Source organism: Erythrolamprus reginae, chromosome 1, assembly GCF_031021105.1.
Source record: "Erythrolamprus reginae isolate rEryReg1 chromosome 1, rEryReg1.hap1, whole genome shotgun sequence".
NCBI lineage: Eukaryota > Metazoa > Chordata > Lepidosauria > Squamata > Dipsadidae > Erythrolamprus > Erythrolamprus reginae.
Window position 1 is genome coordinate 280,654,556 of NC_091950.1, and position 27,028 is coordinate 280,681,583.

At 46.2% G+C, this 27,028-nt stretch overlaps 1 protein-coding gene across 1 annotated transcript in view; it reads right to left on the minus strand.

The window, feature by feature from the left end:
* Positions 1-27,028, minus strand: part of IMPG1 (interphotoreceptor matrix proteoglycan 1) — an 87,764-nt gene that overhangs the window by 55,644 nt on the left and 5,092 nt on the right. Inside the window, exons 3-5 of the mRNA XM_070764165.1 lie at positions 8,705-8,871; positions 7,985-8,013; positions 181-269 (exon numbers count right to left, since the gene is read on the minus strand). Coding sequence (XP_070620266.1) covers positions 181-269; positions 7,985-8,013; positions 8,705-8,871 — 285 coding nt within the window. The remainder of the gene's footprint in view (positions 1-180; positions 270-7,984; positions 8,014-8,704; positions 8,872-27,028) is intronic.

Sequence of the window (27,028 nt, forward strand, 5' to 3'; positions counted from 1 at the left end):
TTCCTATTTTAAAAGTAATTAAGGATCATACTAAAGTACTAGAGAAGGAAGGAGAATAAAAAAAACTATTAAGTATTCAATAAATAGTGCATAAACCTACTACCCCTATTGTGTCCTCCCCCCTTGGGGGCAGCAGCCCATTACTGGGTACGATGTAATATAAACTGGTAGACCCATAACAGTATGCATGCTGAGTTTTACCTGTAACAACAGAAGGTGGTTCTTCGGGTTTTTTGCCACCGGATTTTTCTGGAGAAATGTCCTCTTTTCTGGAAAAAAAAAGTAATAAGCAAAACTATAAATTAGACCATGAAAATGAGAGGAGCAGGCATTCATTTCTTTCCAGTTTAGACATTAAAGCCACATTCTGTCTAAAGACACGCTTTTACAAATTAAAAATAAAGACTCACAGCAAAATAGGGGCACATTGTATTTTCTATAATTTAGCTCTCCAATATGCTCATGGTGCTCCTGATAAATGAAACCTGCCAAGAAAACACTGTCTGGCATAAATCCTTATGGCAACTCTCATCAGATGAGTAGCAAATATTCATCAAATATGTATTTATCATTATCAATTGTTGTGGTTCAGTCTGGGACCCCTCCGGGAATGGCTGAACTTCTGTCGGTTTCCAGCTCAGAGGGAGAGGCTGAGGAACAGGAGGTGCAGACTGACGAGGAAGAGGAATCCCAGGCTGAAGAAGAAGGACAGCCAGAGTCCCACCAGGGGGAGCTCTCCCCAGCAAGCAGCCTGGATTCCTTAGGGGAAAATGCTCAAGACATCATAGATATGCGACAAAGGAGAGCTAATCAGAGACGGACTCAATTGGCTAAGTATTTCCAGCATTAGAGGTCACAGCTGGGTTTGGGTGTGGTGCTCTTGGGAATGGTTAAAAGGCGGACCCACTCTTCCTGGCTTGTGGAGTTTTATCTTGGAGATTCGTGAGACCTGTCTGTGAACTTTGGTGGCTTACAATCCTGGTTTGTGCCTTGGACTATTGAAACCTTGGGGGGGGGGGGGTGCCAGCAAGAAGCTTGTGGGATTGACTGGACATCAGGACCCTGCTGTAACGTATTATAGCCTGTCTGTTGTGAAGACAGGTTTTCCTTTGTGCTTATTTTTTCCAGCTATAAAATAATTTTGGCTTTTACCAGAGTGTCTGGCTGTTTTTTCAGTTGGTGTTGAGGTCTGGGAAAACCCAGACAGAACAGTATAAAACTCCACCAACCACCAGACACCTGGTGCTCATTTTGGAGGGGTGGTTTGGTTGCTTTTTTCCTTGCTCTTTGCTGCTGGTTCCTTGTTGGACATCTTTTGTTTTTCGGCTTCCTGTTTTTGCCTGTCACCATGGATGTTTCTGCAGCTGACATGCAGGCTGTCTTTGCAGAGTTGCGAGGGGACATTGCTCAATTGACCCAGACAGTCTTGTTATTACAACGTCAAGTGGAGGTTTTGTCCCAGGCGGCCCCACCCCAGGCGGCACCTGTGGTACCACCTCCAGCACCTTTGCCCAGAAGGAAATGTTTTGTGGCGATGCCGGAAAAGTTCTGGGGGGACCGGCGGCTGTTTTCTGTGTTCCAGAGCCAGGTGCAGCTTTTTATCAACGCCCAGATGATGCACTTTCCAGGGGATGACCACAAGGTGGCGTTTCTGTGTAGTTTATTGGCTGGCCCTGCAGCGTCGTGGGTGGCACCTTACCTGACCCGGGATGATCCGCTACTCCAGGACTACAATGCTTTCTGTGACTTGCTGCGTCACCAATTTGCGGACCCGGTGCAGGAACAAACGGCCACGCGGGCGCTGAAGCAATTACGCCAGGGTTCGCGCCCCCTGGTGGACTATATGGCTGACTTTAGGTCTCTGGCCGGGCAAGTCCAGTGGAATGAGGCTGCCCTGATCGAGGCCTTTCAGGATGGACTATCAGACACGATGTTGGACGCATTGGTGCATGAGGTGATGCCCGGCACGTTGGAAGGTTTGGAGCGGCATTGCTTGGCAATAGAGGCCAGGCTGTTGGCCAGGGAAGTCCGTCGAGCGGGACGGTCCAACCCCCGTGCGTCAGGCGTCCCGCCGACACCTGTTTCGCGGCGGGGGTTGTCAACCGTAAGCACCCCGGCTCCGGTCCCTGCGCCCCGACGTTTTTCACCAGCGCTGCCTCCACGCTTGATGGATCGTGTTGCTGCCGGGGAGCCGATGGACGTGAGTTACGCCCGACCCCGACAGACCCCGGAGGAACGAGGGCGTCGGCGGGCAGCTGGGTTGTGCTTCTATTGTGGGGCCCCGGGACATTTTGCTGTCGTTTGTCCCCACAAGAGGCGGAGCACAGTGGCTGCCGTCGTTCCCGTACCCTACAGTTCTCCCGTGCTTCCCATGGCGTCCCCTGTGCAGTTACAGGAGACAACCCCTGGTGTCCCCGTCCCTGCCCTGAACTCTCCGATGGCGGGGCCTTCGTCTGGATGTCCTCCGTCGCCGGAACGATCGGGAAACGAGGGGGGCCCGGCTTGGTGGCAACACTAGGTCGGGCGGGGATCCCACTTTCTTCTGACTCCACGACTCCCGAATTCGGACCGTTTTGACACCTGACGCTTGCGGTGACTCTGCATATCGCGCAACGGACTCGGACTTACCCTGCGTTGGCCCTCGTGGATTCGGGGGCGACGACGAACTTCTTAGACGAAGCCTTTGCCCAACGTCATTCCTTGCCCCTTTGTCCTGTTACCCCGCCATTCACTGTGGAGACTATCGATGGGCGGGTTTTGCTGGCTGGTCCCATCCGTTTCCAGACCCTGCCGGTGCGGATGTGCATCGGAACTCATGAGGAGGCCCTACAGTTTTATGTTACCAAGGGGCTTCATTTTCCCCTCGTGTTGGGGTTGTCATGGCTGCGTGCACATGACCCGCAGGTGGTGTGGTCTCAGAACCTGGTCACATTCTCCAGTTTGCAGTGCGTGGACCATCACCGACATGTGTGCGCAGCCCACGGCCCAGTAGTTCCCGCGATTCAATTACCCCGTTGCCTCGAGGAGTTCGCCGATGTGTTCAACGAAAAGGAGGCGGATCGGCTACCACCGCATCGGACGTATGACTGTGCCATTGACCTGCTCCCTGACGCCAAGCTCCCGGCTGGTCGTTTGTACTCCATGTCCGAGCCGGAGCTTGTGGCTCTCAAGGAGTTTGTGGAAAAGAATTTGGCCAAGGGATTTATTCGGCCATCCAAGTCCCCTTTGTCTGCCCCTGTTTTGTTCGTGAAAAAGAAAACAGGCGATCTTCGCCTCTGCTGTGACTATCGCCGCCTTAACGCCATCACGGTGCGGAATAGGTACCCCTTGCCCTTGATCCCTGAACTCATGGACCGGTTGCGGACGGCAACGGTATTCACCAAAATCGATTTGCGCAGTGCGTACAATTTGGTCCGGATGCGGGCCGGGGATGAGTGGAAGACAGCGTTTGGCACGCGTTACGGCCACTTTGAATATACAGTGATGCCATTTGGCCTCACCAACGCCCCGGCCGTGTTTCAACATCTGATGAACGACGTGTTCCGGGACATGTTGGACCATTTTGTGGTGATTTACCTTGATGACATTTTAGTGTATTCCCCGAACCATGCCTTGCATTTGAACCATCTGCGCCGGGTCCTGCTCCGGTTGCGGGAGCAGCAGTTGTATGCCAAGCTGGAGAAGTGCCAATTCTTCCAGACTACCGTCGAATTCCTTGGGCACATTTTGTCTCCAGGTGGCATTTCCATGGACCCGAGCAAAGTGGCCGCACTTCAGTCTTGGCAACCTCCACGACGGGTGAAAGACGTACAACGTCTTTTGGGGTTTGCGAACTACTTTCGGGCTTTTGTTCCGGGGTATGCCACGTTAACCACGCCCTTGACTCGGTTGTTACAAAAACAAGTCCCATTTGGTTGGGGGGAGGCGGAACAGCGGGCTTTTGATGCCCTGAAAGCGGCGTTCATGGCGGAACCGCTTCTGCGCCATCCTGATCCCGCTCGGCCGTTTGTGTTAGAAACAGACGCTTCAGATGTAGCGGTTGGCGCAGTGCTCCTCCAAGCCCATCGTCCCGGTGACATGTTGTTTCCGTGTGCCTACTTCTCCCGGAAGTTGTCTCCCTCGGAAAGGAATTATACTATTTGGGAGAAGGAACTTTTAGCGGTGAAGGCTGCCTTTGAGCATTGGCGGCATTACCTGGAGGGGGCCCGTCATCAAATCGAGGTACGGACGGATCACCGAAACCTCGAGTATTTGCAGACGGCTCGGAAATTAAACCAGAGACAGATCCGCTGGTCTTTCTTTTTCGCGCGGTTCAATTTCCGCATCAGGTACACTCCCAGTGCCCAGAACCCTCGAGCAGATGCCTTGTCGCGCAAGCCGGAGTACACGCACCCGAAGGAGCTGGCTCCTCTGCAGACAGTTTTACCCCCTGCAGCTTTGGCTGCCACTCAGGACCCAGTGGACTTGCGTCGCCGTTTACGGGAGGCGCAGCGGGAGGATGGGTTTGTAGCGCAGAGAGTGCGGGAGTTAACACCCAATTCCCCATGGACGTTTCAAGACGGTCTGCTTCGGTACCGGGGGCAGCTGTATGTTCCCGCCGGCCCAGTGAGAGGGTTGATTATGACCCAGTGTCATGACTGTCCAGTGGCGGGGCATTTTGGCCTGTTCAAAACATTGGAGCTAGTCTCTCGGACATTCTGGTGGCCACGCCTCCAAGATGATGTGCGTTCCTATGTGGCCACCTGTGTCCAGTGTCGTACGGCCAAGGGGGTGACTGGAGCCCCACCGGGATTACTGCAACCTTTGCCCACGCCTGAGAGACCCTGGGGTGCCGTGTCCATTGACTTTGTAACTCATTTGCCTTCCTCTGCTCGCTTCACGGTAGTCATGGTGGTGATGGACATGCTCACCAAGATGGTTCATTTTGTACCTTGCACTAGGGTGCCCACTGCCCAACTCACGGCTCAAATGTTTATCAGTCACGTGTTTCGGTTACATGGGCTTCCGGATCGAGTGGTCTCTGATAGGGGAACACAATTCACAGCCCGGTTTTGGCGGGAATTGATGTCGGCCCTGAATGTGTCCGTGTGCCTCGCATCGACGCAGCACCCCCAGACCGATGGAGGTACCGAAAAAGTTATAGGGATACTGGAGCAATACCTGCGGTGTGTAGTGGCGGATCGCCAGACTGATTGGTCCCGGTTTATCCCTGTAGCGGAGTTCGCTTTTAACAATTCCCGTCACTCATCGACCCGGCTCACGCCCTTTTTCGCAAATTATGGATTTCACCCTCGCTTCTTTCCCTTGACCCTCCTAGATTCCCCGGTGCCTGCTGCTGAGGACTTTCTCTCAGAGCTGCAGGCGGTCCACGAGATGGTGAAGAGGTACCTGAATAAAGCCAAGGAGGACTACAAGAGGGTGGCTGATCGCTCCAGACGGGATGTGCCCCCCTTGGTGGTGGGGGATCAGGTGTGGTTGTCCACGAAATATGTAGCCTCTGAATTACCCCGGCACAAATTAGATCCCCGGTTCCTGGGTCCTTTTCCCGTTGAGCGGGTGATCAATCCGGTGGCTTACCGGCTCACCCTGCCGGCCAACTTGCGGGTTCACCCTGTGTTTCACCGTTCGCTGTTAGTCCCTGTCCCTCCCGATTGTCCGCTCCGTCCCAATGTTCCCGTGTTTCCTGCCCCGTGTGTTCGTGACCACCTCCCTGAAGCTATGGTACATGACATTGTGGATTCCCGTTAGGTGGATGGTTGTTTCCAGTACAAGGTGCAATGGGTAGAGGGGGACCCTGATGATTGCTCCTGGGTGGAAGCGGCGTTGTTGGACGCTCCCGACCTTATTCGGGATTTTCACGCCCAGTTCCCTCAGAAACCGCGTCCTCTCCGCTGGCAGGTGGGGAGGGGCCTTCCGTGGGGGGATGGTGTTGTGGTTCAGTCTGGGACCCCTCCGGGAATGGCTGACCTTCTGTCGGTTTCCAGCTCAGAGGGAGAGGCTGAGGAACAGGAGGTGCAGACTGACGAGGAAGAGGAATCCCAGGCTGAAGAAGAAGGACAGCCAGAGTCCCACCAGGGGGAGCTCTCCCCAGCAAGCAGCCTGGATTCCTTAGGGGAAAATGCTCAAGACATCATAGATATGCGACAAAGGAGAGCTAATCAGAGACGGACTCAATTGGCTAAGTATTTCCAGCATTGTTTGGGTGTGGTGCTCTTGGGAATGGTTAAAAGGCGGACCCACCCTTCCTGGCTTGTGGAGTTTTATCTTGGAGATTCGTGAGACCTGTCTGTGAACTTTGGTGGCTTACAATCCTGGTTTGTGCCTTGGACTATTGAAACCTTGGGGGGGGGGGGTGCCAGCAAGAAGCTTGTGGGATTGACTGGACATCAGGACCCTGCTGTAACGTATTATAGCCTGTCTGTTGTGAAGACAGGTTTTCCTTTGTGCTTATTTTTTCCAGCTATAAAATACTTTTGGCTTTTACCAGAGTGTCTGGCTGTTTTTTCAGTTGGTGTTGAGGTCTGGGAAAACCCAGACAGAACATCAATAAAGAAAATTAAGCTCAGACAGTGCATATATAGTGAAAACTCTGAGTAAGGAGAGCTTTTCCCAAAGAGGAAACTATATACCTCAATTATTTGGGCAGCAGCTATTTGTTTCTATTGATCATATCCTAATCCATAGAGTCCACTGATTTGTAGTAGTAGGAAGCGTGATGGCTCAGCAGTTAAAGACAGGAAAGCTGACAGTCTGGGTTTGAGACCAAGGCATTGCATGATAGGGTAAACTCCTGTTACTTGCACCAGCTCCTGTCCACCTCTTATTTTGCAGTACAATGTTACACAAAAAGAAACTTTTTTACTTAAAAATGGGGGAACTCTTGATCCAGATTATAAAAATCCAGATGACGTCAAGGAGGCAGGGAAAAGTCACAGAACAATCTCTGCTACCATCCGATAATCTGCAGGATATTTGTAGCCCACATCTGGTAGAGATCCTTAACTCACATAAGGAAACGTCTTTGTTAAAAGAAAATGCACAAGTGTGAATATACGATACATATTCTTGCCTCAGCGCAAGTATTATAATTAGACATATTGCAAATGTAGACAAAACCAGAACGTTCTATCACTTTGTATTTAAATAGATATGTCAAAAAAAATGGATACAAAATCAGAAGATGAATTTTTTTTAAAAAAATGATGCTGATGGTAAGTTTACATTGTTCTGTTGTTTTGCATCATGCTTAGTTAGAAAGCGAAATCACTTAGGACTGTGAAAGTGATTCAGTTTTCACTAATAAACTATTGAATAGTGCAGTAGTGAAGAGTCAGGCTTGGCAGCATTGGGTACCCATTGAGGGGGGCTGCAATTTACCGCTGCTACAGTGCTGATGCACGCACAGCTCTGGATGACCGGCAGGTGGGCGCATATGTCTAGCGGGCACGGGCACACATAGGAGCGAGATTTGGCTTTTGTACATGCATAGGAAGCAAATCTCATGAGATGACGCATGGGTGTGTGAGATTTCGGTGATTATTTTGCTTCCGCAGATGCACGGAAGTGAAAAAAGTCATGAAAAATAGCCCAAATCGCACGCATGTGGGCGCCCTCTTGCAAGATTTTGCTTCCTGCACATGCAGAAAAGCCAAATCTTGCTCCAATGCATGAACCCGTCAGTTACTCGGAGCTGCGTGCACAGCTCCTTTTCTGCTACCAGTGCGCCGTGCTTACACAATATGAATAAAACCATTCTGAAGCAATGAGATTGATTACTCCAAATGTTTTTGCAAACTGGATAGGATTGTAGACCAAATTCTTCATGAACAATCCAAATACATTGACAGCCAGGATCATCACTCATGAATGAGAGGCGATCATAATTTTCTTCATTCTTCTTGACTGTCTAGAATAGATTTAAACATATTAACTAGGCACATATTTATTTGTTCACACATATATATATGTGAAGTCTTCTACTTACCTATCCTGGAATGTTCTATGCTTTACTCGCTGCAAAAAAATTATAAATAAATAAAAGAAAGAAGAGGATTATTTGGGAGCTAATTAACCAACAATTGGAAGATAATCTATTATCATGTTAATATTATGTACAAGACAGTTGGGTTTGCAATATACAAACAAGCTAACAATGAATATTTGTTCGTACTGAAGTACTATAGCTTTAAGAGGTAGTGTTGCAAATTGCACTAAGAGGGAGCCAGAAAGCATGATTCTCTCTGCTCTCTCTGTTCTTTCTGCTGATTCACTGTGACTGATGTAGTAAACTCTGTGTGTGCTTGATGATAGTTTGATGTATTTGTAAACTGTAATGTATGTCTGATATGTAAGACAAAGATAGGTTTGTAATAATATTATTGCATTAAGAGATATTGACTGATTTGAATGTTTATGACTGGACTGTTTAATTAGACTGTACTATTTCTAAAGTAAACACCATTTTATAAACTTTAATGTATCTGTTTTTGTGTGACTGAATAATTACTCATATCTCTTGGATATCTGCTGGAATCCCACGTTTTCCTCTGTGAATATCCTTGATACCTCAAAGGTTCTGCACACTCCACACCAGGCATGATTCAATTAGTTCAAGTCCTTATTTTCTTGCTCTGTTAATATTTCTGTGCATTGCTACTATATATAGATACTTCTACATAGTTTAAAAGCAGATTTTAAATCTTACCCTTTGGATTATCTCCAGGTGTTCTTGGGAATTACTAAAATTTTTCCCAATGTCAAATATATAGAAAGTTTCTCTCTGACAAGCTGTCACCCAGTTCTGATATTCGGTGGTACCTGGAATCCGATCCAAAAAGATCTGGAAAGCCTCCCATACTGCTTCCTGGCAAACTGAAGGGACACAGTAAGAATAGAAGCATTGTACAGAAGTCTTTTGCCAAATTTGATCACAGTCATGCAAGTGCTCCCTTCAATATCTATCTTAGGTTGCATGATATATTCTTTACTTTATTTCATTATCAAAAAGAAATGCAACTTTATATTAATTTAGTTTAGTTTAGTTTATTTAGATTTGTATGCCGCCCCTCTCCAAAGACTCGGGGCGGCTAACAACAATAAAGAAAACAATGTAACAAATCTAATATTAAAAAGTAATCTAAAAAAACCCAATTTAAGAGTCCAATCATACAAACAAGCATACCATGTATAAATTCTATAAGCCTAGAGGGAAGGGAAAAATTTTTCAATTCCCCCATGCCTGATGACAGAGGTGGGTTTTAAGGAGCTTGCAAAAGGCAAGGAGGGTGGGGGCAACTCTGATATCTGGGGGGAGCTGGTTCCAGAGGGTCGGGGCCGCCACAGAGAAGGGTCTTCTCCTGGGTCCCGCCAAATGACATTGTTTAGTCGACGGGATCCGGAGAAGGCCAACTCTGTGGGACCTAACCAGTCGCTGGGATTCGTGCGGCAGAAGGCGGTCATATTGATGGAACATTAAATATTTAGCAGGATATTTTTTTGGGGGGAAGGGTTTTTTTATTCACAACAAATAATTCATTATTGCCCCAGATAATAGGATTTATCAGAGATACCTGCAGTGATTTGCTTCTGTGGAGTAGTTTGCATTGCAGAGAAAGCAGGATTTACTTTGCTGAAGAAAAGAAGCCACCCAATTTGTTCCAATGCAGCAATCCTGTTGTCCTTAAACTGTTTTGGTCCAGGTTTGAGAGAAAAGGCTTCAGCACTGGCTAAAGTGGTTAAAATTCAATGTCCTCTAAATGTTCTGTCCCAGCTCCCAAACACGAGAAGCATGCTTTTTAAAAACTAATGTTCCCTTTATTACGAGTACCCGCAACCCAGGTAAAGTGTCTTTCTCTGCTTCTCTCACAGCAGGCTGACAAAGTGTCTAAGTGCCTGTGGAAATTGAAGCTCACTCTCTTTCCCCCTTTCCCCCTGGAATCCCCGTGAAAATCCAATCCACAAGGAATCTCTCTCTTTCATCACACTCCTAATGGAACTCCTGGAAGGTGCACTCACTCTTTTTCCAGCAGTGGAAACATACACAAATGCGCACGTTCCAGAGATGCACCTGATTGTCATTGCTGCAGATTCCAAGAACAATTTCTGATACAGTTCCAGGCAGGATTCAGAAGTTCAGACTGTCAGTGGCTGACTGTCAGGGAGATGAAAAGTTGTTGATGAATAGCACGAATGCCAGCTGCCGATTAGGTCCCACAGAGTTGACCTTCTCCGGGTCCCGTCAACTAAACAATGCTGTCTGATGGGACCCAGGGGAAGTAGTGGCCCCGGCCCTCTGGAATAAACTTCCCCAGAGATTCAAACTGCCCCTACCCTCCTCACCTTCCGCAAAATGCTAAAGACCCATCTCTGCTGCCAGGTGTGGGGTGATTAACCTCCCCCCATTTTCCTGAGACTTCTATATTGATCAGCTGGACCGAGTGTGTATGACTGTGTAGTTAATGGGGTTTTCTATACATGTATTTTAATTTAGTTTAAATTTTAACATTAGATTTGTATTGTATTGTATTACTGTCTTGTTGTGAGCTGCCCCGAGTCTTCGGAGAGGGGCATCATACAAATCTAATCAATTCAATTCAGTTCAATTGTCTGTCACATCTATTTGTCTCTGCCCCCTGCCTTTTATCCCGAGTTAGGGTGGGGCTTAGCTAGCAGTGGTGGCTCTTCCATCCCAAGGACCGGCCCATAGTCTCCTATTACTCTCCTCTCCTCTGCCTTCTGCATTGGGTACAGAATCCAACTGTTCCTCCTCTTCTTCATCAGCCACCTCTGGACCTGGGGCCTGTTGACTCTCCATCTGGGGGCTGATGGAAGGCTCTGCCTCTGTCTCTATCTCTAACAGCTTCATTTCCTCCTCCACATCGGAGCACTCAGATTAATTGGATGCTTGCCCTGATTCCCACTACACCTCTTCATCTGATTTGGCTGCTGGAAGATCTGGTGGCCAAGAGGCTACAAATTGCCTGCAGCATGTGCTTGAGCTATTCTTCCTGGGAGATGCTGCTGGTCAACTTTGAAGAGAGCACTTAGCAATAGCACTTAGACTAATATGCTGGTCCACAATGCTTTAGAGCTCTCTCTAAGTGGTTTACAGAGTCAGCATTTTGCCCCCAACAATCTGAGTCCTCATTTTACTGATCTTAGAAGGATGGAAGGTTGAGAAAACCTTGACCCAGTGAGACCCGAACTGCCAAACTGCTGGCAGCCGGTAATCAGCAGAAGTAGCCTGTAGTACTGTATTCCAACCACTGCACCACCATGACACATGCTCCAGCTCCATGGTTGAAATCAAATCCACTGATTTTAGCCTACACTATGGACAACCCAGTAGGGTTTCCCAACCTTTGGTTGAGAATTGTGGTGGCAAACACGGGGAAAGAGATTGGAAGGAGTTTCAAAGGAGAACCTAGTGAAAACAACATGGTTCAATAATCATGAGATTGAGTAATAATCTACTTCCAGCGTGGTGCAGTGCAAGGGAACAGGACTCTTCTCAGAAAGCCCAAATTTTCCTCTTGGGAAGCTTCTAAAGGCACAATCAATCTTGGAGGGATTGATAGGAGAAAGGTGAAACTCTGAAGACCATAGAGGTGAAAAGCAACCCCCCAGAAAGGACTGGAGAAACTCCTCAACAATTAAAGGAAACAATAAAAGACCTTTGGAGGACCTCCAGTGGAGTGAGGAAGGTCATTTTTGCCCTTGCTCTGGGAAAGCAAAAAATGGGCCTTCTCCACCCCCTCCAGAGGCTGGAAATATCCTGTTTTCTGACTCTTAGTGGGCCCAGAAGGCCCAAAAACCAGCTGGTCGGTGCACCCATACGTGCCAGACCTGAGCTTATGTGCCCACCGATATGGCTCTGCACGCCACTTGTGGCACGTGTGCTATAGGTTCACCATCACTGTTCTAAGTGATGAAACTATTTCTAAGATTTTTCTGTTTTATAATAACAGGAATAGAAATGGGTATCAATAGCATTTTTGCTGTTTTTTAAAGAAAAACTTTAAAATCTTTATGTAAATAACAATTAGAATAACTCCCCCCAACATACTGTATATATGACATTGAAAAAAAATCTATCTTTTGACACTCAGGTTCTTTGAAATAATAATTGATGGCACACAAAAAAAAAAAGACCGAGATATACCAATCTAAACCACCACCCCTCCCCCCAATATTGGTAACTGCGCAACTCAGTAGTTTGGCAATAACAGAAGACCAAAAGAAATGAAAAGGAGCCTACCATTTTGGAACAGACAGGTTTCAAAAGTAGCTATTGTATAATAACATTCACAGATATTATTTCAAATACATGTATACAGGTATATTTTTGTGCCTTTGAGCCAGAATTGACTCATGCTGACTGCCTAGACCAGGGATAGGCAAAATTGGATCTTCTATGACATGTGGACTTCAACTCCCAGAATTCCTGAGCCAATCATGCTAGCTCCGGAATTATGGGAGTTGAAGTTCACATGTCATAGAAGAGCCAACTTTGCCTATCCCTGGCCTAGACTAAGGGTCTCCAACCTGGGCAATTTTAAGACTTATGGACGTTAACTCCCAGAATTCCTCAGCCAACAAAGTAAACCTGCCTGAGGAATTCTGGAATTTGAAGTCTACAAGTCTTAAAGTTGTCTTAAAGCCAAGGTTGGAGACCTCTGGCGTGGACTAATCCCTGCAGTTTTCTTGGCAAGGTTTCAGAAATGGATTGCCATGGCTTGTTTCCTAGGGCGGAGAGAGAAAGACTGGGCTAAGGTCACCCAGCTGGTTTTGTGCCTAAAGCAAGTCTAGAAGTCACCTGTTGAGTTTTTAACTTGGTGCCTTAACCACTATACCAATTGGGGGGGGGGGACAAAAATCCGCACCCAAATTGACTATTATTCTCTTAATCTAACATCCAGAAAAATTGTCAAGGAAACTTTGCCATACTGATTTCATTTTTGCCATAGTATGGATCAAAGGGTACATGGTTGATTTGTAAGTCTCTGGTTAATGTGCTGTCTAGGTGAGCTTTAAAAAGGAGGTGAGGAAACTAACTAGACACGGACAAACCATACATATTGTATTTTGCTCCTCCACAAGATTGGTTCTGCCTTGTTTCTAGATTGTTCAACAAGGCACAATTTATAAACTGTGGCCTAGCATTAGGGTTATGTCAAAAGAGCCCATTCTTAGAGCCATGCATGGTTTCCCTTTTATTTCTCTCTTTGAATTTCCACAGAAAGAAAGTCTGTTTTGATTTAAGCAGAATCCCCAGGAAAACAACTTTCCCCTTGTGTGTATTTGCACTAATTGGTTAAAAGTTTCACTGATCTTTCCTGGGGGTGAATACCAAGGCAATAGCTATGATGGGGCATAATATCCCTTATGGCTCTGGGCAGCTGCTGGCTTCTGCCTTCTTATTTGAGTAAATAGGACCAAGCAAATGCACAAAGCTAATAAGGCTGGGAAAAAGCTTATGAACCAGCACACAGCAGGCTAAAACCTCACGGCTCTAAGGAAGAGGCCTGACAGTTTCCTCCGTGGACTCTTGTTAGTAGTCTTATGCAATTAACACAACAAACACAGCAAGAAAGGCTAACAATGCACACAAATATTTGGGAGCCTGCTGCTTGAAACTGAAAGTGTGTGAGTCAGGCCACAGAAGCCCATTAATCTGTTCCTAACAAATAAACGCCGTGCGTTTTTCTTGTATCACACAAACCAGCTTGAATTGGTTAAAAAGGAGAGCAGACCTCTTCCAGATAATATGTATGCTGGAGATGAACCGAAACAAAAACACACCGGGAAAGGACATGGAACAAAATAAAATTGTAAAACACTAAATTAGTATTATATTCATAGTGCCTCCAGTCAAATGATTTTGTCCTCTCCAGGGTGGCTTCGTTCTTATAAGCATTCTCACAATCTTTTCATGGCATTTTCTTAACCAGGAGATGTTAAAATTATTCTATGTGTCCATTGATAGAAGGAATGTATTGCCTATCACCAACAAGTTTAAAAGCCAAGCTTGTGTAATGAAGTTAGGACTTTAATGTTTGGGGCATCTCTATGTCCAAAACATTTTTTTTTTAAAGCTGACAGAAGACAGAGTGAGTAGATGCTGGTGATACCAGCATGAGTTTTCAGAAACTCAAGGAAGCAAGCTAATAGCAATAGCACTTAGACTTATATAGTGTGTGCTTTCCTACACACTCTGAACAGTTTACAAATATCAGCATATTATTGCCCCTTATTAGCCTGCAAAACAGCATTCTAGCACTGCATCACTAGGGTTCCGGTTAAGACTTAGACTTAGAACTTAGAATAATATTATTGCCACACTAATCGGCATACATTAAAACTAAAATGTCATTGCATGCAGCTCTCAGATGGTCACAACCTCCTATATACACTGCATAAACATGAATGAACGAATAAATAAATAAATAAATGCAAAATTATGCATATACCCACATATATTATATGACACAGAGAAGCAACACAGTCTAGTTTGGATACCTCGTCTTACAAACCCCTCGTCATACAAACCTTTCGAGATACAAACCCGGGGTTTAAGATTTTTTTGCCTCTTCTTCCAAACTATTTTCACCTTGCAAACCCAAGCTGCCGCCAATAGGATGCCCCGCCTCCGGACTTCTGTTGCCAGCAAAGCGCCCATTTTTGCACTGCTGGGATTCCCCTGAGGCTCCCCTCCATGGGAAACACCACCTCCTGACGTCCGTGTTTTTGTGATGCTGCAGGGGAATCCCAGCAGTGCAAAAATGGGTGCTTCGCTGGCAATGGAAATCTGAGGGGGGGGGGGTTTCCCAGTGAGGGGAGCCTCAGCGAAATCGCAGCATCACAAAAAGACGGAAGTTTGGAGGTGGGGCTTCAAGGACTTCCGTGTTTTTGCGATGCTGCAATTTCGCTGAGGCTCCCCTTGCTGGGAAACCCCACCTCCAGACTTACATTGCCAGAGAAGAACCCGTTTTTGCGCTGCTGGGATTCCCCTGCTAGGATTCCCCTGCAGCATCACAAAAACACGGAAGTCTGGAGGTGGAGTTTCCCATGGAGGGGAGCCTCAGGGGATGCCAGCAGCACAAAAACAGGAGCTTCAGCTGGCAAAAGGGGTGAGTTTTGGGCTTGCACGCATTAATCACTTTTCTATTGATTCCTATGGGAAACATTGTTTTGTCTTACAAACTTTTCACCTTACAAACCTCGTCCCGGAACCAATTAAGTTTGTAAGACGAGGTATCACTGTATTCAACTACTTGTAATTCATCTTATATAATCCTCCAATCACCTATATCTCAAATACTTGGAATCCTTGAGACCCATAATGCAACAGGAAATGTGAACCAACAAAATAAACTGTAATGTAAAAATCAAGGTATCACTGTATACAGGTACATGGCGAGAAAAATCCATCTTGCGAGTTTGCCAGACAGATGGCATAGGGAACAAAACTGTTACAGAATCTGGTTGTCCTGCTAGAAATACTTCAAAACCTCCTCCCAGAGAAGAGCAACCAGAAACAGACTGTGACATAGGTGTGTAGAGTCTCTAGCCATGCTTCGAGCTCTAAGTACATAGTGCTTATAAGCAGTATCCTGAATGACAGGAAGAGAGCTTCCTATAATCTTCTCCAGTCTCCTTACCACTTTCTGAATGGATCTTCTATCTGAGGCACTGCTGTCCCCCAACCAAACAGTGATGCAGTTTGTTAAAATGCTTTTTCAATCATGCCTCTCTAAAAAGTGGCCAGGACAGAAGGAGAAAAATGGGCTTTCCGCATCTGAAGCAGGAAACACAGATGCTGGTTTGCACAGTTCACTAAGGATGACGTGTGGAGAGACCAGTTCAGATTGCTACTTATCTGCACCCCCATCAGATACTTATTTTTTAAAAAATAAACTTTATTGAATTTTCCATAAAAAGACAAACATGACGTACAAACATTTAACATCTATACCCCACTCATTTTTGAAGTCTTTCTAATACAGAAAAAAGAAAATTCACTAATAACTTGTAAAATTAATATAAAATGAAAAGAAGATTTTTTGTTTTTATATACTTATTACCAACAAAATATAACTAATTCTAATATCTCTATATACTTTCAAGTCATTTAAATCTTATTTTTCCCTTTTATTTAACCATGTATACAATTTATTCCATATATCATACAATTTTGATTCTTCATGATTGTTTAACCGCCTTGTCATCACGTCCATCTCGGCACATTCTATAATTTTTCTTATTACCTCATCTTCCTTGGGAATATCTCTACCCTTCCAATTTTGTGCGAACACAATCCTAGCTGCTGCCCCCATCAGATACTTAATACTGTTGACCAGACAGAGAATCCTAGTGAAATGATGCTTACTCATCACAGAAAGTCAGAATAACGGCCCTGGAGTATCCCTGTTCCATTTCTTCCAAACTATCAGCTCTTATTATTAAATCAGTGATCTCTAGAATATTTGTATGTAAACCAGTCTTCCTTATAGTGTTGTTTTATTAATTACGCACAGGGGTAACTCTGGGTGCCAGATGTGGGGTGGGAGGTTAAGATGGTGCCCAGAGGCACGAGATCAAAGCCCTATGCCTTTTTAATGTGTGTTATGTAAAGACTGCTAACGAGATTCACCAAGCAGAGGGATCTAGCTATAGTAAAACATTGTGGCTGGAAGTCTGGAAAAAATGCTAAAAGAGTATCATCCTTCTGTGAAAAAGTTAACTGAACCTTTTGCTTCCTAATTAATGCACATTAAAATGAATTTCCAAGAGTCTCAAAATGGCGGCAAATGAGGGCACAGCAGGGGGGAAATAGTGCCAGATGTTAAAACAGCACATTCTAAACAAGGAAACATAAAACCTATTATTTTTTAATAATGCCTGACTCTTTTCCTCAAACTACAGGAGGAAAAAAAATGAATCTCACTTTGCAATTTCTTTCATTGCTCCATTAATTCTCTCCCTCCCAATCTCTTTTTCTTGTTACCTTTAGCTTTTCTTGCTTGGTAAATATCTGATTTGTCTTTCATTTATCCTTGACACATATAATCTTATCAATTATGATCAAACCAGATTGAAAAGCTTGGAGAACAGAGAGGGAAGGGGCAAAATAGAGTGGAAAAAAACCTTTCAGATTCTTACAACTTCAAATAAACATGGCTTGTCCCACTTTGGATGCGGAACCATGATCCCACTTTCTGTGTCAATTACCTAAGACCTAGGATAAGGCTCAACGCCTTTCTAGTCAACCATTCTGAATTTAGAAGAGCTACCCGGCAGCCCTCTGACTTTTGCTTGGTGGATAGTAAACACTATATTCTTTCTTATCAACAACAACCTTTCCACAGCTACCCTTATCCTTATAGTCAGCTTAGAATGTTTTTATTTGGCCAGCAACCCTGGGGAACCCAGAATACACTTAGGTCTATCAATCTTTGGTCATCTGGGAAAGAGTGGGAGTACAGGTATCCAAAGTGATCTGCCCTGAACCAGATTGAAGAATAGTCCTGCTTTAAGAGGAGCACACTGTAGTCAGAAAAACTACCCAAGGAACAGAGAGGACTCTGATCCTGCTCTTAACCATCAGGAAACTGTGCAGACAATATTGATTAAGAATCAAAGCCACAATTAATAACAAGCTGTTGCAAATGTGATAAAGATCCAGACCTTCTCCCCACATCTTTCTCTCTGTCTCTATCTTTTTATATCTCTTTCTATTTCTCTAATTTATCTCTAACCTATCTATCAACCATCTATATCTCATCTCTCTATCTCAATTTTTGTGGGCATGGCTTAATTTTGTGGGAGTGGTTTGATGGTCATGTGACTGGGTGGTCATGTGACTGGGTGGTCGTGATCAACTTGACTTCATTTATGTCAAGGGTTAGGGTTAGGTTGCCTGGCCCCTCCTTGCCTCAAAGGTCTCAATGAGATACAATTTCTCTATCTATTTACTATTACTAAACATCCAAAATATACTATTTAATCCTATGTAGATATGCCATATGTGTACATACATATTACACACAGGCACACAAAAATATAAATTACCTACTATATATACTGTATACAGTGGTACCTCAAGATACAAACCCCTCGTCTTATGAACAACTCGTGATACGAACCCGGGGTTCAGAAAAAATTTGCCTCTTCTTATGAACTTTTTCCGTGTTACGAACGCCAAACCCGAACGTCCGTGTTTGGTGTTCAGAGGCTCCTGGGAAGCCGCCCGGCTGTTTTAAAAGGTGACCGCCGGGCTGGGGGGCTTCCCAGCATCCCCCCAACCCCGAACCCGGAAGTTCGGCAAAAGTTCGGGGTTCGGGAGGTTGCTGGGAAGCCCCCTAGCCCGGCTGTCACTTTTTAAAACAGCCGCGCGGCTTTCCAGGAGCCTCCCGAAGCCGAACGCCAAACCCGAACTTCCGCGTTCGGCTTCGGGAGGCTCCTGGAAAGCCGCCCGGCTGTTTTAAAAGGTGACAGCCGGGCTGGGGGGCTTCGCAGCAACCTCCCGAACCCCGAACTTTTGCCGAACTTCCGGGTTCGGGGTTCGGGGTGTTGCTGGGAAGCCCCCCAGCCCGGCGGTCACCTTTTAAAACAGCCGGGGGGGGGCTTCCTAGCAGCCTCCCGAAGCAGAACCCGGATGTTTGGGTTTGGCGTTCGGCTTCGGGAGGCTGCTGGGAAGCCCCCCGGCTGTTTTAAAAGGTGACAGCTGGCGGCGGGGCTTCTTTCCGGGTTCGGGAGGCCACTTTGGGGTTTTGTCTGGGAGGGAGGGCAGGAGGTCTGGCACTGGGGGAGGGAGTCAGGAAAGTCCTCCTGCTCTCCTCCCCAGCGAAAAACACAAAGACGGTCTGCTGCCGCATGACAGGCAGGGCGGAGCAGCCTGGAGCAAAGGGAGTCTGAAACTGCTGGCGGCGTCAGCTTCCCATTGCTCCGCGGGCGGCGGCAGACCGCCTTTGTATTTTTGGCTTGGGGGAAGCAGGTGGCGCAGGATCGGCGGGCGTGGGGCGAGGCAGCAGGTCTGCATCCTGGGCGGGCGGGCGGCAGGCAAGGAGCCGCGGCTGAGCGGGCCAGCGAGGGTGCATCCAACTTGGGGCTGGCGGCACCCGACGCAGTGGGGAACATCAGTGCAGGAGGCAGGAGAGGACCGGGCAAAGTGAGGAGAACCGCCGCTGTCGCCGCTCGGCTGCGCCTCCTCGCCCACCGCCCGCCCGCCTGCCCAGGATGCAGACCTGCTGCCTCGCCCTGCCCCTGCTGCCGGCCCGATCCTACGTCTCTTGCTTCTGGGCTGGCTCCATTCTGTTCCCTGCCGGCCCAATTGAGGGGCTGGCGGGAGGAAAGCGAATGCCTCTCTTCGTTGCGCTGCCTGCCTGGCAGCGGAAGATGTAACCGAGCCCACGGGGCCGGGCTCCATGGCCGGCAGGGAACAGAACGGAGCCTTCCACGGTGGCTGCCTGCTGGGCTGGTAAGAGGGGGAGCCGAGCACAGCCCCGTGGGCTCGGTTACATCTTCCGCTGCCAGCCAGGCCATGCTGGTGGAAGTGCAACAAAGAGAGGCATTCGCTTTCCTCCCGCACGCAGCCGTGTGACCGTGGGCTCCTTCCCGATCTCGGAGAGCTTCCTGGCTTTCGTCCTTGTTGCATTCGCGAGCTTTCATGCCCAGGAAGCTCTCCGAGATCGGGAAGCCGCCCACGATCAGTCGGCTGCGGGCGGGAGGAAAGCGAATGCCACGGGGCTGGGCTCGGCTCCCCCCATTACCAGCCCAGCAGGCAGCCGCCACGGAAGGCTCCATTCTGTTCCCTGCCGGCCTGATTGAAGGGCCGGCGGGAGGAAAGCGAATGCCTCTCTTCGTTGCGCTGCCTGGCTGGCAGCGGAAGATGTAACCGAGCCCACAGGGATGGGCTCGGCTCCCCCTCTTACCAGCCCAGCAGGCAGCTGCGGTGGAAGGCTCCGTTCTGTTCCCTGCCGGCCACGGAGCCTGGCCCCGTGGGCTCGGTTACATCTTCCGCTGCCAGCCAGGCAGCGCAACGAAGAGAGGCATTCACTTTCCTCCCGCACGCAGCCGTCTGACCGTGGGCTCCTTCCCGATCTCGGAGAGCTTCCTGGCTTTCGTCCTTGTTGCATTCGCGAGCTTTCATGCCCAGGAAGCTCTCCAAGATCGGGAAGCCGCCCACAATCAGTCGGCTGCGGGCGGGAGGACAGCGAATGCCACGGGGCTGGGCTTGGCTCCCCCCCCTTACCAGCCCAGCAGGCAGCCGCCACGGAAGGCTCCATTCTGTTCCCTGCTGGCCTGATTGAAGGGCCGGCGGGAGGAAAGCGAATGCCTCTCTTCATTGCGCTGCCTGGCTGGCAGCGGAAGATGTAACTGAGCCCACGGGGCTGGGCTCGGCTCCCCCTCTTACCAGCCCAGCAGGCAGCCGCCGTGGAAGGCTCCGTTCTGTTCCCTGCCGGCCCCTAGAGTATAAGATGCAACTTTTTACCCCCCAAAAGAGAGTGAACACATGGGTGCATCTTATGCACCAAATATAGCCCCCCCACCCTTTGGCCTCTGCTTTCCAGCAATTTACCTCCTTTATAGCAAACAGAACAGAGCCTATTAATCCATTAATTCATGATCAGCTTCCTAACTCTCAGCTTGACAGGTGAGAGTGATGAGGCTACAAGGCAAAATGAAATTGAAACTAAAGTGCATCTTTAGCTGCAAGGAGGCAAAAGGAAGAGGCAAAATTTTATTTTCTTGCGCTAATCAGTTGCTGAATCTGGATGCAAGAGGGTAAGTAATAACTATAAATGTCTATAGAGTGTTCAAATTATTAGACTTATTTTTTAAAGACTGCTTTATTATTGTTCTAGACAACTTAACAAAATGAAGAAACATTTTTTTAAAAAATGCTTGATCTGAAGAGGCCCAGCGCTATTTTATCTTCTTTTAAATAATAGAGAATAATGTATACTTCCAGAAAGCCACATCAGTTTTAAAGATCTGTAAAAGTATAATCTGAAATGAAGAAGTGTCCTGCTTTAGTATTAAGATAAGGCAGTTGAGTTAAAACATGACTTGGTCATGCTTGGAGTAGATTTATTTAAATAAATGGACGGAGTTGGTTTGACTACACAACTTTCTGACATTAATATACTGTACTGTTATTTCTATGGGTCAGGCACACATGCTCAGAAATACACAACAATCAGTGTAGATCATCTGTGCTGTTTGGCAAATTGCTGGGAGGCAGAGGCCTTTTTTCTTGTTTCCCTACCCTAAAACTAAGGTGCATCTTATAGTCTGGTGCATCTTATACTCCAAAAAATACGCTATACACATTCAACCTCACTTACTGCATTTGAAAAACACACCCGGAATCCACTTTCTGTCACAAATTTAAGCATAACCTCTGTACATTAAAACATTACACATGCCTTCAGATGTACTTCCCTAGTTTGCACATGATTGTTAGAGCCAGGAGATGTCATGGATTGAGTAAAATGTGGTGAAGCTCACTTAATAACATTCTTGCTTAGCAATCAAAATTTTGGACGTAGACCATGCCCACCCCAGCTTTGCGAATGGGAAAATAATTGTGATATGTCAGCTTATGGCAGTGCTTGTCAATTACTTTCTGTTATGCCCCACCTAGGAAGCAGTAAACATTTTGCACGCACACACACCAACTTGAGAGCTGGAGGCAGGGGAGGGTCACTGGACATAACACCAGGAACATGATGGAGTTACAAGTCCCATGTAGGATGCACATTTCGCGCCCTGGCCTGCCCAACCTGCCACCCCCAAATTGCACCCCACCATGAGACACACACATCCTACCTGACTCTTGTATTAGTACTTCCATCATGTTCCTTGGCATTGTGTCCAGGGCAGCCTGTTCTAAAAGAAAACATCTTGTGCATTCGAGAAGTTTGATTGAACTTGTGGGACATTTTCTTTAGAACAGGCTGCCCTGGACACAATCCTGAGGAACACGACAGAGGTACTGGTAGAAGTGTCAGGTAGGATGCACATTTATTTATTTATTTATTTATTTATTTATTTATTTATTTATTTATTTATTTATTTATTCATTCATTCATTCATTCATTCATTTATTGGATTTGTATGCTGCCCCTCTCCGTGGACTCGGGGCGGCTAACAACAGTGACAAAAACAGAATGTAAAAATCCAATACTAAAACAGCTAAAAACCCTTGTTATAAAACTAATCATACATACAAACATACCATGCATAAATTGTAGAAGCCTAGGTGGCAAAAAGCATGTCCCTTGGGGTCATGTGCCCCCCCCAAGTGGGGTGCCCCCCACTATTTGAGAAGCACTGCCAACATGACGCGATGGGATTGACATCCATGCTCTACAACAATAGAGTGGTATTCCTGGAATCACTATAGTGTCTGTTTCTTGACCTGGTCTACTTTCAAGTACAAACAGGACATCATTACTGGCAAGATTTTGCCCTGACTCACCACTGACATGGATAATGAAGGTGTGGGCAAAGCTTCCTTAATAAGATATTGACTTAATCTCAGAATAATTTACACAAAACCAATCAGCAAGCTGGGAAATAAATACCTCTCCTCTTGTCATACTGATAGGTAAAAAGGACAGAGCAGTTAGATAATCTGAAACAGGATGTAATGCTGGGAAGCCATGCTATGCAACATAAACAAGCTTTCCTCTTTTTCTTTTCATAATCAGTTTTGAAGAGTGTCATTTGTTTTGGCAAAGCCATTCATTGAAAAGAACATCCTAGAAGAAGGACTGTCTCTTGAATATTGTCCACAGTGATAATTTAAGCCAGTGATGGTGAGTTTATGGCACGGGTGCCACAAGTGGTACAAACAGCCATATCTGCTGGCACGCAAGCTATTGCCCTAGCTAAGCTCCAACGTGCATGTGTGTGCTGGCCAGCTGATTTTTGGCTTGCACAGAGGCTCTGGAAGAGCGTTTTTGGCTTCCAGAGAGCTTCCAGGGGAATGGGGGAGGACATTTTTACCCTCCCCAGGTTCCAGGGAAGCATTTGGAGCCTAGGGAGGGCGAAACATGAGCCTACTGGGCCCACCGGAAGTTGGGAAACAGGCCGTTTCTGGCCTCCAGAGGGCCTCTGGCAGGTGGGGCAAGCTGTTTTTGCCCTCCCCAGGCATTGAATTATGGGTGTGGGCACTCGCACCTGTGCGATAGCGTGCACAAACGCTCTTTTGGCACCTAAGGAAAAATAGGTTTGCCATCACTGATCTAGTTCCTTCAGGGTTGAAAGAGGAAATTAAAAACAGCTCCGAAATCTCAGTACATCCCAATTTTCCAATCAAATCAGCCATCATAAGATTTGTTCCAACAAGATGCACAGAAAAAATACCAAGATGTATATAGCAAAAAATACAAATGTATACAAAAAATACAAGATGTATAATGATAGGTCTCTAGGCTTGACCATGAGGGCCCTTTCCCATCACATTGCCTTCTCCAACTCAGTTACATCACAGAGAGTGACCGTCAGGTGTTATGTCCTTACTGTCATAGTAAGCTGGGGACTTACTAGCCTTTGCAAAGTGGAGACATTAATGCCATTAAAAACCTTACAGTAATAAGTTCAGTGTTGAAGGAACAAGCTAAAATCTCCAAGGGAACCAAGATGGCCTTTTAATATAAACCAGTATAAAACTTTGACAGGATTCCCAGCAAAAGCCTTTTCTATATGAATGTTCTGAATAGGCATTTGGGCATTTGTGTAAAATCCCTATTACATAACATACAGAGGCAATAATGAAAGAGGCCTCCTCCTTGGGAAAAACAGGTTCTATACTTTAAATATGAAAAGGATATGATTCCGCAACATCCAGAGGATATTGATTTTCAGCAAGTAGGTCACAAGGACTCTAAGAAAGAATTAGGAGGTTGAAACTCTTATACAATCCCTGGCTATCCAAGGCAGTCTATGCGGGACTAGCAAGAACATATTGCTACAACAATGTTGAAAATGCTACCTGCAATTATTCTTGAATCTGTCATAACTGATGGTTTTATTTATTTATTTGTTTGTTTGTTAAGTACATATTGATAGTATACACAGATATAACACTGTTTCTATACATGGTTTGGGTACTAATAAGAGGGAAACATTAGGACAGGGACGGTACCCATGCTGGTGCACTTATACACGCTCCTCACTGACCTCTTAAGAATCGAGTGAGGTCAACAGTGGATAGCCTAAGGGTAAAGTTTTGGGGGTTTGGTGATGAAACTAGAAAGTCAGGTAGTGAGTTCCAGGCATTAACTACTCGGTTGCTAAAGTCATATTTTCTACAATCAAGTTTGGAGCGGTTTACTTTGAGTTTCTATCTGTTGTGTGATGTAGTGTTGTGGTTGAAGCTGAAGTAGTTATTGACAGGAAGGACATTGTAGCAGATTATTTTGTGGGCTATGCTTAGGTCGTGTTTGAGGCAGCGTAGTTCTAAGCTTTCTAGGCCTAGGATTATGGGTAGTGATGCTTTGATTACATCACAGTTCAATACTGAGGAACATTATTTATGTGTTGTTTTATACAAAATGTCATACCGAGGCTACTGCTTGCTTGCTACATCTGATCACAACCAGTTTATATTCATATGCTGATGAGTAACAATTGAAGGGCTGCCTGTTAGAGAAGGACTCTCTTTTTCATTCTAACTGCTGAGTCTTGCAGGAAAAGCCATTTACAGGACTGTTTGTGAAGCAGTCAAGGAGCACCATCCATACTCTTCCCAAATTATTTTAATATCCTGCTAAAGGAGCTGCATTTGATTTGAATCCTCTGTGCTTTCCGAAAAAAATAAAAAGCACCAAGACCAAACTTTTAAATGTTTGCTTTTGCTAATTCTGTAGAGTTGGTGTCATTTTTATCTTGTGATTATTGTTGTTTTATGGCCTCATGTTTTGCTTTATAATGATTGAATTACTTTCAGCATCGAAGGCTGCCTGGTGTTTATTTTAAATACATTCATAAAATGAGTAATTAAATTAAATTAGCTAAGCAACTGATAGTAGATCACTGTGGCTGAATTAAAGGAGGCTGTTAAATAATGAATACCATAGATTCATAGACAGTATTATAACAAACTGACTAATGATTGCATCTTAGCCGGAGTGCAATATTATGTTACAGTGCACTGTATTCTGAAGTCCAAGAAATACGTTGCAGTTGACTCAAGCATACTATAGAACTTGGGTTTGGAAAGCTTCATATTTTTTTCCCAAAATCATTTTTTCATGTAACCCTAAAGGGTAGGCAACAGCTAATATAATGCTCTATATCAGCATCTCGATCAGTGTTTTTCAAACTTGGCAACTTTTAGATTTCAATGATTTCCACAATCATTTCTATCCTGGAGGAACTCTTGAAATATTGTTCAGGTCTCAGTCAACCCCTGTATAGCAACGTTTATATCTACAACTAGCACCGCATAGTATATTAAGCAAAAACAACAACAACAACCAAACCCCCCCCCTCCAAAGAAGTAACCAACAGAGAAAAGCTGGTTTAGTGTATGGGTGTATTTCTAATGTCAGATTACCACATCCTAACCATGGACTGCCCTCTGTATAGGGAGGGTAGGAAAAAGTGAGCCCATCTTTCACTGATGTGCATATGATTTCTGCCTGCTTTGAGTTGAAAGTAGTGTTTGGTGGATTCTACTGGCTTGTTAACATTGTATCTTGTAAGCAACCTCTGAATTTTAAAGGCTGCTGTATAGAGATTGGATCTATAGCAGCGATGGCGAACCTATGGCACGGGTGCCACAGGTGGCACGCGGAGCCTTATCTGCTGGCTGCTTTTTGTTTTGTACAAAGGCTCTGGGAAGGCAGTTTTTGCTTCCAGAGAGCCTCCGAGGGGATGGGGGAGGACATTTTTACCCTCCCTTGGCTCCAGAGAAGTCTTTGAAGCCTGGGGGAGGGCGAAACGCGAGCCTACTTGGCCCACCAGAAGTTGGGAAACAGGCCGTTTCCAGCCTCCAGAGGGCTTCTGGGGGGCAGGGGAAGCTGTTTTCGCCCTCCACAGACATTGAATTATGGGCGGGGGCACTCTCACATGTGCGATAGTGCGCGCATACGGTCTTTTGGCACCCGAGGGAAAAAAGGTTCGCCATCACTGATCTATAGTGTAAGGCAGTAATGGTGAACCTTTTTAGGTGTGCGTGCCAAAAGGGTGTGTGTGTGCTAGCATGTGCTCAAGTGTCCACACCCTTTCCCTCACCCCACAAACATTCCCCCATGCATATCCCACATGCTTCTCCCTGTGCATACGCACAACCCCCTTCCCCCCTGCTCATGCATATAGGCCTCACTAAAGGCTAGGACAGTAAAAAAAAATGGTCCAACATTCAAACTGGAAGTTCGGAAAAACGGACTTCCGGTTTGCCTGTTGGGCTGTTTTTGGCACTCCAGAGGCTTCAGGGAAGCTTCAGGGAAGGGTAAACCTGCCTTCCCCAAGGCTGAAAATCAGCTGGCTAGCACATGCATGCATGCTGGAACTGACATAGGGCAACGCCTTGCGTGCTTTCCGAAATGGCTCTGGTTACCACCTGGTTCACCATCACTGGTGTAAGGTAAAGGTTCTCCCGCACTACATGCTAATAATTTCTGGCTCCAGGGGGCAATGTTCATCTCTGTTTCAAAGTCAAAGAGCGAGCCCTGTCTGAAGATATCTATGTGGTCACGTGGCCAGCATGACTAAACCCCAATGGCACACAGAACACTGTTACCTTCCCACCAAAGGTGGTCCCTATTTTCTACTTGTATTCTTTACGTGCTTTCAAACTGCTAGGTTGGCAGAAGCTGGGACAACTAATGGGAGCTCACTCCATTGCACGGCGCTAAGGATTCCAACCTTTGAACTGCTGAGCTTCTGATCGACAAGCTCAGTGTGTCAAGCTGAAGCCATCATTTTGAATTAGAGACTTTGGCCTGCCATAAGTAGAATAGTACTGTGGGAATTGGGAGGGATGGTTGCATGAGGGGGAAAGATACTAGCCACA